Source organism: Plasmopara halstedii (genome assembly GCF_900000015.1).
Source record: "Plasmopara halstedii genome assembly, contig: Scaffold_2061, whole genome shotgun sequence".
NCBI lineage: Eukaryota > Oomycota > Peronosporomycetes > Peronosporales > Peronosporaceae > Plasmopara > Plasmopara halstedii.
Window position 1 is genome coordinate 758,292 of NW_020188969.1, and position 11,349 is coordinate 769,640.

The window sequence follows — 11,349 nt, forward strand, 5'->3', positions numbered from 1 at the left end:
AGGTATAGATCATTCCTATCGTTATTCCATCAATTTGCCATTGGCACACTGCAATGTTTACGAATCTTATCCCTTGCCCTCGTATTTGTGACGTCTAAACAGATCTGTATTTGCTGATCAGGATGTATATTTTTATGGGTTGATGGTGCCACCAAGAACTTTCAAGTCAAGTCGATGGCAATATCGAAACAGACTTGACCTTCTTCGTTGGTTTGAACAAGCGCTTTGGTATTTAATGACATAATCAGTTCGATACTGTCGTCTGCAGATTTGCATTAAACACATTACAAATTCTCAATAAGCATAATTTATATATACGTAAAATTCACAGCATGCACATATGGGGAAGATACGGAATGCATGTAATTTCCATAGGAAGTCAGAGTAGAGAAGAAAAATATGTTCACTTTTATAAAAAGTATTCAAAAGATGAAATATGGGTAGAACTTACAACCGTAATTGGTACATGTGCCTTTAATTTTGCACACACTACATAATAGGTTGGACAATTGATGTACACGTAAAGCACCACATGCCATTCCGGCATCTATTGCTATCATATTAAAAAAAAACAATCATGACATTATGACACGTCAAATCAGGTCATTCGACCTTTGACTTTCTCTTGAGCAAAAGCCAAACGATCCACATAGAGTTGATACTTTTCTTCCGCAATTTGCATCTTTTCAGCAATCATGGTTTGTTCCAATACATGAAGTTGCTCCATTTTCAGCTCAATTTGTTGCAATTGATTCTCAAGCAACTGATTCACCAATTCTCGAATAGGTCCATTTGCCGTATTCCCTGCAATTTGTTGCGCTCGTGTGGCCAACAACGCAACAGTTGTTGCATTTGCTGCTTCTTCACTTACTGCAATTACTTCTTTCGGAATTTGTGCCTTTTTACTATCATCAATGCACTTGACAGGTACAATCACATCATCAACATCTTCCGATTTAATTTTTACTGCAATTCCAGCTGTCTGTGAGCTTAATGCTACTGCATTCGATGCAGCTTCAAACGATGCATTCTCATTGGTTGTTTCTGGGATATTTTCGTTCTTGATTGTGTCGATTATTGGCATGGTATGAAGCCGTTTGATTGCACCAATTGCTGCTTGTGCCGCTGCTTTCGCCACAAATGGATCCACTTGCTCAACAAGTGCAACAAGATTCAAAACTGGTGCATTTAGCACTTCACCTGGTTTATAAGGTTTAAAAGACTGATTAGAAATACCCATTTGATCAAGTATGGGCAATTCTAAAAAGTGCATTAAACACTCTTTCGCCGTTTTTGTACCCACTTTTGATGCCACAAAATTCCAATCGCAACTTTCATCTTGTTCTTGTCGCGTATTACTCAAAGCTTCAAGCATGACATTTGTCTCGTCTTGAGTCCATGATAATTCATTTCGTGCTAACGATGGCATTAAAATAAAATCAACAGCATCATATCCTTCTGGAAATGCACCTCGAACATAACAATGTTCGCAAATGCCACTTCCAGGTCGCAATGCAATTCCTCCCAGTGTTAATTCTTTATCCCCTGGATTGCCACTTGCCACTGGTGTTGCATTACCACTTGTGGCACCGTTGCACATGACTCTCTTTTTTACTTCTGGTGTCAACTCAAAAAATGATAAATTTGATTCTCGCACAGTACCACAGACTTCACACGAAAGTTGTTTATTTGCTTGTTGACCACTCTCTTTTGTTGCAGCCACTAACATGGCAACCGGTCCCATTTCTTCTTTAATATGAGTCTCTTCAACACTTTTAAGCGCATAATTTGGGTGCACTGCTGGAGGCATGGCATGAGGTGGAACGTGAAAGTTGATTAATCCCCAATGGGTTAAAAACTCGTGTACTCGTAAGATTGCACAGGCATCACCCGCTAGATTACGACGACACGCTGTTGCCGTGAGGTAGACGCTCGGCTGCTGACGGTATGCATGGACCATAAAATTGCGGTATTTCAAATACAATTCGGCGGTTTTAGCGGCATTGACACCAAAAAATTCAGGCAGCATACGCTTTTCAATCGGATTGATTTTATCCATAGCAAACCACGTACTACAGCGTGGAACTGCGACGGTACGAGAGCTTTCTGAGTCATCATGGTCAGTCTGAGGGTCTAATTCGATATGTTGCGAAGATTCAACTGCATTTGTCATGACTGGTGCTGTCGAAACAAAGGATGAAGAAGGAATGGCACTGGCAGACGATGAGGGTGGCAACGATGTCGCCATGGTTGGTGTGGGTTCTTTTAAAATAGATTTTTTCGACCTGGGTTGTTTGAAAAAAGTCTGCGCAATAAGACCCGAAGTCTAAAATATTGCTTTATGGTTTTATATTTGAAGCAATCAGAATACTTTGAGAATTTTCTATCGAAATATAACCGGAAATTGAGATGAACAAGTTGCATTGTTTCGTATGGATACAACGCTCTGCCGTGGGTCCATTCATGCACAACGAAGCTTCATGTTAGTAGATCAGCTGGAATAGGAAAACTTGATGTGGAAACGAGGCAAATCCAGTAATCTTCTGTACTAAAAGCTTACACATTTGATACAATTGTACTGAAAAGAAATCAGTTTGATTTTTTTGAGAAATAGTAAAACGCATTATATCAAATAGAATTGATCTACTACTATGACAGCACAGTAAACATACAAGGATGAGTACCTTGGAAGCTTACACTTTCGCTCATGGTATAAGTGCATAAACACAACCTCTGCCCTTAGGTGAACACGAAATCTGACAGTAAAACTTCGCCTGTTCAAACTGTACAGCAATTCTTCGCACTTGATAGCACTTACGCCGATCCCACGACCGAGTCTGAAATTTCTATGATGATAGAACAATGGAATGTTCTACTATTTGATCCTGGGAACAATGAAAAATTTAAAGTAGCTTTTATCCATCGTGGATTCTGATGGCATCAAGGAACTGACATTCTTATAGCCAGAAGCTTTAATCGCTAAACTGAAAGAGCTCACCCACTTTGAAAATGCTCTGGGGGGACAACTACAGGGGCCCACAACCAAAGCCAGTGGAGGGTCAGATAAGTTTCACCGCGAGGCACTGATACAATGTCCAGGCCTGTGTTGAGCGGGATGGGAAAAATTCTTTTCCGTGGATCAAGATGGGTATGGATTCGGCATTGCTCCATATGGAGCCATAGCGTGTCGTGCGTAGATGGTCGTTTACCGTCAAAACCTAGACAAAAGGGGGCTCCATATATGTCCCAACTGTTTGCTCTGCCTTACCGGGCGTACTGAGGGCATTCGAGTTCTTGACTTCTCGTCAAGGGAGGAGAAAACTGGCGGCTTCGTTTAGAATATTAGAACTCGTGGTGATTTACGTTTTCTCAAAAACGGCAGTAGTAACCATTTGATGAAGGGTTTCTGAACAAATGCGGCTCCTACCGAAGGCTTTCTTGTTCACGCTGCTAGTTTTGAGGTAGCGGTGGGTGTTTCACTGGATGCGAGGTTGGACCACCGTGTCGCGAGGCAGGATAGGTGAAATTGTAAGCTCTACGGGTGTGTCTGGTGCGATGATATTTGGTCATGTTGAGAAAGAAGAGCGAGTGGTCTCTACGCTGCTGACCAGCTCACAGATGTTTCGTCGACGGACCTCAAAATGTCTGTGTTTTTCGTTTTTGACTAAAAAGGTTGGGCCATTATGCAAGGGCGAAAGACGAGGTTATCACGACGAATCATCGAGGTTTATGGATAGAGGGCGGTAAACTGTGAAATAACTGAGTCTTTTTGCATCTCATGAAGGTCTAAGCCATATGAAGTCTTTTCAAAAGAAAGGAGAGTTCGGAGATCATGGTTCTTTAATCATAGTATCAACGTATCGGGCTTTGCGACAGCTTTAGAAGTACGCATGATGCGCGACGTACCAGTAGAGGAGGTATTGGAGATATCAAACACAGATACGACATCCGCATGTTATTTATCAACGACACTGATGTTGTCGAAGGTACTGTTTACGTTTCAAATAGAATTTGAGATCAATGACAGTTCGGAACGTTGACACAACCTAGACCTAATTTGGAGATATGGGGGGTTATCCTGGGCATGGTGTCGCTGAAACTCTAGCCGTGGGTCGACTGAAACTTCGAGAACATTAGGTGGTAGACACTTTCTCATATCCTAATGAATCACCAGTGAGCCATTAACCCACCTCTACCACAAATCTAAAGCGATTATTGACGCAGGTTGGAAGCTGCAACAAATCCCGTGCGGAATTCTAAATAGATGGCAATGGAATTGTAGGTGCCTCAAGTAAAGCTCGGAAGGCAGAAATGACAGTGACTCAAGGGCTCACGATGAGTCGTAAAAGAGCGATGGTATACTGCGGTCTACAGAGTGTATCTTTCTTAAAACGGCAAAGAATATATTGTGAGCGGTTGATTCCTGCGTAAAGGCTGATGGCAAATGGAAGCGACTGAATTTTGCAATCACCCAGGCCGGGCCGTTGAGGTTGACAGGTGACTGTCGGTCCTCAAGTAGAAGGGCTAAGCTGTGCGATCAGAATTATTGTTGGTCCCTGTCATGATGAAATGATTCTGCTATATCGGCACTACCGTGCCGGATTTCATCGTGCGGAGCAGTAACTGGTGAACAAAATGATTCAAAACGAAGTTATTTTAGAGAGCCCCCGCAAGAGCTCTTGTTGACCTGGATAAGTTTTCCCTCGTAAATATGTGCAAGAAATTGTTAGACAGCGAAACAAACAAAATGGTTCGGTCGGTTCCGAGAAAGAAAGTGAGCTTCTCATCTGTAGTGTGAGGACAATCGCAAAGCACAGAGATCGAGGAAAAAGACAGTTATCCTCAAGAATCCTACCAATCCTCTCTATTTTTAATGAAGGGATTTCACGATGTGGTGACGATATGAAGTTGACCTGGTTCATGGGACCAACTGTTGCGTCACACAGCAAAAACCTATACAAAGAGAATAGTGCAGCATTAATGACCCTACCTTCCGTACGACGCTTGAAGGTGGTTTAGGGAAAGAAAGTACATTAGCTATTTGCCACTATTAAATGTGTCTTTGGTGTCGATGGTATGTTTCTTGACGGTTGCTCCAATAGGAGACAAGGTTTGTGGGTAGATCTCGCAAATATAAATGTCCTGATAGGGCTTGACGCAGTGGCTTGGCTGACAGGTAGCACGAGCATAGTGCAGATTATGCGGACTTATCACGGCCGCTCACCAATCTTTAATGCTGATGCGCGAACAAAGAGGCGACCCTTAAATTTGTGAATTAGTATGCCACATGAGTGCCCCGATTCTGATCATTCTGAATCGAGATAAGTCATTCCGCGTCGTTGGTGACGTTTCGCTCCCTGCACTAAGCTGTACTTAGCTCAAAAATGATGTCAATGCGCATGAACGCGTGATCTCATTTAAGTTTCACCAGCTCAAAGCTGGTGTGAAAAGCCTCGCTGTCATAAACAAGAAGCTACTTGCACTGAGTATGCCTTCAACACGCTGAAGTTGCATCAGCTTGGCTCCAAGTTATTTGTGATCGAGTTTTATAATGTGTCGGTGCACGCAGCGACGTTATCACTATTGCAAGATACTTCTCTTCTTATCGAAGACACATTTCAAGTAAAAAAAGCGGTCTGCTTGATGTGGTGGCGGAGGTCGCCAATTGTTGAAATGATACAAGTGCAATGTATGCATTAGATGCAGCATGCGAAAGCTAGTGAAACTAACCGTTTGAGTCTGTTGATGCTGCTACATCGAAGCGCGCGGTTGCCCGCCTGCACCGCTATGTCCTATCCATTACAGTCTTTACCGTTATGATTTTAAAGAAATTATTGGGCTTTATGTAAATATCCTTAAATACTCAGCGTTGAACGACACTTTTTTAGAGTTCCACCGTACAACAACAACTGCATATCGCTTGGTATGCACTACGCACTGGTGGCTCAATTTGTATTAGTAAATAAGCACATATTTGCGCATGTGTGAATCATGTCGACAAACAAATTCTAGTCGCATGTGACTACGCCTTTGACCAGCCTACCGCTTCCGACACAGTGCTGACAGCCCAAGAATTTGGATTTTGTTTCAATTTTGAAAAGGCGCGTCCGATGATGTCGGCATCAGACCATCTGAGCAAGAAGGCTTATCTCGTTGCTATTAGCGATAATGTGACCGGTAAGGTACAGGGAGACATGGGCCTGTCAAAGAGTTTTGCGAATATGGATTGCGGTAGCCAATGTATCGGCAAGCGATCCACACTATACAACAAAGTTCAGGCAAACATTATTCAACATGCTCGACAATAGAAAAAGTATGTCAACCACTGATCATTCGCATACAGGTTACCAGATGGAACGCTCGAACATTTTAGATAAACCCGTCTTCAGCACTTGCGCTGAGAGGCGAGGAGCTGGAGCAAGTTGCGCCCAAGCAGTGACTTTGCATTAACTAACGCAGTTCATGACTGTATGGGCCTCGTACCATTTCACGATCTTGGTCTGGTGAACCCCTGGGTGCTTCTGACGCTATCACGAAGCGACTCTGGTCTTCGTGTAAGGGGGGTGTTGATGAACTCGCTTAGCCGGCTACACTTTGTAGCAGAATCAGTGCTTTTATCTCAATGAGGTTCAGCCCTACAGCGAAGGGTGTGCGAGTTTATGGCTACGAGCCATAACGCGACGAATGTGTAATTGAGCCCCGTAATATGGCTACAACGACTGGCAAAAAAAGATTCGATGGTTTATCTTGATACAAACATTGAAGATGCGTGTCACTTGCGGATACTGATGAAGAGCTTTGGGCTCAACGACTAGATTGGGCTGCGTACGGCGCATTGAAAAAATGATAGGAGACGATAAATCCATCGCACAAACGTAACCCAGAAATCATGATCGAGTTCTGCGGATAGCCAAGCATGCGCGCAAGCAGTTCAAGACCAGTGACGAGGGTCACTGGCTCGGGTAAAAAATACCGAGTGGCTTTTAAAAACCGATTACTTCAGCATCTCTACTTGGGTTTCAAATTAGCAACGACATTGAGCGACTCCGTAGATATTACTTACTCAATTTGTTACCTTAATGCATTTACTGCCGCGTTGCTGTACTCTCCGCCTGAGCACCTCAACACTTTTGCGGTCGTTGTATTAGCGAGTTGAGAAAAACGCTTAGTCAAGCTGAAGATGTCGCTTTTCCTGCGGAGAATATGAGCTCTCACTTAGGGACTCTTCATCGACAGCTACAAACCGAATCGACGTTTCGTCAAGGTCATTTCAACTTGAGCGACTATGAAAAAGGTGGTCATTGATCTACATTTAGACTAACGCCAGTGTTGAACATGCCACCTTTTTGCTGTCGAGACGAAGACCAACTATAGATTTGATGTTTGCATGTGATGAAAAATGAATAATGATATCTTAGCGGTCATGCCACTTGAACACTCGGGAACATGCTTGGAACAAAGAGCGGTTTACCGCAAGTCTTTTTAAATCGAATCAAGCGCGAACAAGACGGTTGCTATAAATGAAACAGTCTACTTGATCGTAACTTGAAGAGTTTAAATTTTCTTGCCGTCCCATGAGTTACTTTTATCTGTCAAGACATCAATACATCATTGTCTTGATCTAACGGAGCTACCCAAATGCTCTCTCTAGCAAGAATAAGGCTAGGAAAGATGGATTAAGGTAATTAAAAGAACACAATGTAGCAATGAAAAACTTGTCAAGCCTAAGCATTGTCTTAGGATCAGAATCAGCTACAACTGCAACAACAGGAAACTGTGATTAGCCAGTGCACATGCGGCGTGCAAGATTGCGAGAGCGTACCTACGCCAGCAGACAGCGACTGAGAGCTCACCGAATAGCGGACGATCAAATCATTTTTAACAGCATTCATATCGTGAGCTCGTTCATGCGTTGGTGCAACATAAACGCGGCTGTTAACGACGTATTCGTCAAATTGTACTTGACCAGCAAATATTCAAGTCTTGGAAACAACATAAGATCTCGGAATTTTATCGGCAGTAAGCAGAAAAGAAAATTGCTTGGTGCATCGGGGCTGCCGTAGCTCTTTGCTTAAAGGGAGCTAAGCCAAAATCACCATTTTTTTGATACGTTCTTTACAAGAACCAATACGAATGCAGCGGATCGCAATCCGCTGCCACCAAGAGTATTTGAGACCTTAGCCAGATTATATGAACTCTTCCGTTCAAAATTGAAACTGAATCAAATTGTTTTAGTTGCGGTAGAGCTGCCAATATCTGAAAGTTTAGTATATCCTAATTGATATAGTAGTACCTAATTAATACAGCAAAACCTAGTTAATTTGCATTACTACTGGCATTCCTGCTACGTGATGGCTTCTTGTCACGGTGTAGCTGCACCACTGCAACCACACCAATTTGTGTAATCCACACCTATATAAGGTCGCGCATGATGTTGCGACCCGCCCTTTTATACAAGGGTACGTGTAATCCGGTTACACTCTTCCCATTAAAATTTTGAATATCCACAATTCACATTTAACGGTCGCCTCATACGACGCTCATGTGTCTGATACACCGCTACGTTCTTGAGTTAACCTTAAACATTATCCGCTCAATAATTCCTGTGTCAATGACACGCAAAATACCCAACCTTACTCGTTTCGAGGGTGCCCGCTGGCAAAGCCCTTCTTTTTTGCACAGGATACATCTCCGGCCAGTTCGTCCGCGGCTTTACAGGAAGCACGACACAAGACCTCGGCAACCGAGTGCAACACACCACACCCGCCCCGGGCGACGGAATTTATCGTCGAAGAGTTGAAGGAATTCGACTACGAGTCGGATACTCTTTTCCTAACATGAAAACAACGAGTAGGATGAGGTGTGCCGAAGGCGCGACGTGAGAATAGCACGAAATTTACGGACACCGTTTCCAATCCCCGACCTCTCGACTTCCGGGAAAAGTGATATTCTTACCAATCGCCTCAACATGGCACAGGATTAGCAACTGGAGGCTGCCCACAGGGTGGCTTTCATGCGTTTTATCCAAGTTTGGGCCTAAACCCTCACGCTACTAAAGCGAATGACGCGATCACTCGATCATTCGGCGTCTAAGTAACCAGGACCCCGGAGATTCACGCGCTCAGTTGGACCATCGGTCTGCGGATGGTTCCCTGTTGCCATAGTCAACTTAGTGTCAAGCGCCCTGAAATTTGTCGACTAAACTTTCCAGTGAAGCGTGGGTCTCTGTCAGAGACAATTGACTCCGGTAGTCCATGTTGTCGAAAGACACGAATCACAAACAGCGTTGCTGTACCCACACTGTCGACGGTGTCCCGCACTGCCGCAAGGTGAGCCATCTTGCTCAAACGGTCCACAAAGACCACACCCGTGTTGCCCGCCGAGTCTTTCGGCGGGTCAAACACAAAGTCCATACTCACGGACTGCCAACCCCGGAGGGTACCGACAAACTGACCAGCGCCGCCGCATTAGGAGAAGGTTTCACCATTTGACACGTCTGACACGTGCACACATATGTGCTCGTCCATTGTACAGCTTGGGCTGCCATGGGTGGCATCGCACAGAGCTGTAGATCTTCTCACAATCGAGATGACCACTGGGTGGGGTGTCGTGGGCCACAGAGAGGATACAGCATTTCAAATCCGCATCATGAGGAACCACAACTCGTGGCGTATCCATCGAGTCGGCGCTATAACCTAGCAACCCGTTATTCAATGAATACTGGTGTAACCGTGCGCGCAAACGCGCCGACAACTTCTTGTCAGTTGTCAGACTCCTTGCTTCCGAGAGTCTGTCGTAGCGTTACGCACATACCATCACCCGCGTAAGCGGCGCAGATCAAATCCATCACGGACGACGTCACTGTCGTAACATGAGCAAGCTCACAATCTGGTCTACGTGATAACGCATCAGTCAAAGCATTCTGCTTACCTGGCTTATACTTCACCTCAAATTTATATTTTGCAAAGTATAAGAGCCACCTGGCCATCCTCTGCGAGAGGTGAGGCGACTGAGTCGAAGTGCGTAGTGACGCATAATCTGTGAAGATAACAAACGGCTTTGAGTTAAACAAGGCGCACCCTGAACTTGGCATGTGCATACTTCATCGCAAGTAATTCCTTGTTATTGACTGGATGTTCCTTTTTGCGACCTGAAGCTGGCGAGATTCGAACGCAATCAGCCTATCTCACCTTTTGGCGTCAGTGCACATCCGAGGGCAAACACTGAAGCGTCACAGACGACTCTAATAAAACGATCAGGGTCTGGCAACGCCAGTATTAACGCATGAAGGAGGCTGTTTTTGACCTTGTCAAAAGTCTCTCGATGCTAGGTGTCCCAACACCCATTCCGCATCTTCCTAAGGAGATTCGACAATGGCCATACCATTTCAGCATAATCTTAGCTATACTTGTGCAAGTAGTTGGCGAGGCCAAGCCACTTGTGCGAGTCCTTTTGGTTCCTTGATACCGGCCAGTTCACAATGGCCTTGACCTTAGCGGGATCCGCTCGAAGGCCACGCTTTCCAATGAAGTACTCTAAAAAGGGAACTTCTTCCGTGCCAAAAATGCACTTTCCGGCATTACCTTACAGCTTATTCGGCGCATGCACTCGAGCACCGCTCTTAAATAGACGATTTGGTTTTCCTCATCTGTCCTTTCGCGCCCCGGAACAAGATGTCGTCAAAGTATGTCTGTGCATACGCCCGGTGGGGCCTGAACAAGTGCGTCACAAGACGATTAGATGTTGCTCGTGCATTTGACAACCTTTGGGGTATCACCAGCCACTCCCAGAGCATGCCGCTCGATAAACTTACCGCTGTCAGCGGAATATCACTCGATCTCATGAGTAATTGGTAATTCCCATCGACCAAGTCGAGTGTACCGTACTTTGTTCAGCCAACCATTTTTTTAATGACCACCGCGCTAAATCGCCTGCTTTCAAGGCACCGCCAAAGTCTTCGAAGCACGTCTCGTCCAGCTCAAGAAAAGCATCCGTCGCGAGGACTACCTTGAGGGTGACGTCGCCGTCTCCCACCGTCAAACCGTTGACGAGGGTGTATAGCTGTGCGCTATCGACTACGGTTGACATACCCTAAGTCGGGGTCGATGCCCAGCGTTTTACAGATAGCATACAGGGTCGCCGTCGCCTCTCCCCAGAGGTTTTACGTCTCAGTGCGACCAATCGGAACACGCACTCAGTGTCGTCCAGTGTCTCACTCCCTGCTCCATCGAGGCCTTGACGTTATTAACAACATCCGACGAAGAGCTGCTAGTTCCGCAGTCATCAACTATTGGATAACCTGCCACTCCAGACACATCTGAGTGCTTTGCCCAAGATGCCTTAAATCTT

At 44.8% G+C, this 11,349-nt stretch overlaps 2 protein-coding genes across 2 annotated transcripts; both read right to left on the reverse strand.

Annotated features, from left to right (window-relative positions):
- Nucleotides 1-598: 598 nt before the first annotated feature.
- On the reverse strand, nt 599-2,248 carry PHALS_02680 (smarcc1 protein; the record flags this gene model as incomplete). Its single annotated transcript, XM_024717106.1, has 1 exon — nt 599-2,248. The coding sequence occupies one exon, from the start codon at nt 2,246-2,248 to the stop codon at nt 599-601; it is 1,650 nt and encodes a 549-aa protein (XP_024582638.1).
- A 5,382-nt stretch (nt 2,249-7,630) lies between these two features.
- PHALS_02681 (uncharacterized protein) lies at nt 7,631-7,892 on the reverse strand (the record flags this gene model as incomplete). The annotated part of the gene is made up of 2 exons (XM_024717107.1): nt 7,631-7,758; nt 7,823-7,892. The coding sequence occupies 2 exons, from the start codon at nt 7,890-7,892 to the stop codon at nt 7,631-7,633; spliced, it is 198 nt and encodes a 65-aa protein (XP_024582639.1).
- Nucleotides 7,893-11,349: the final 3,457 nt, after the last annotated feature.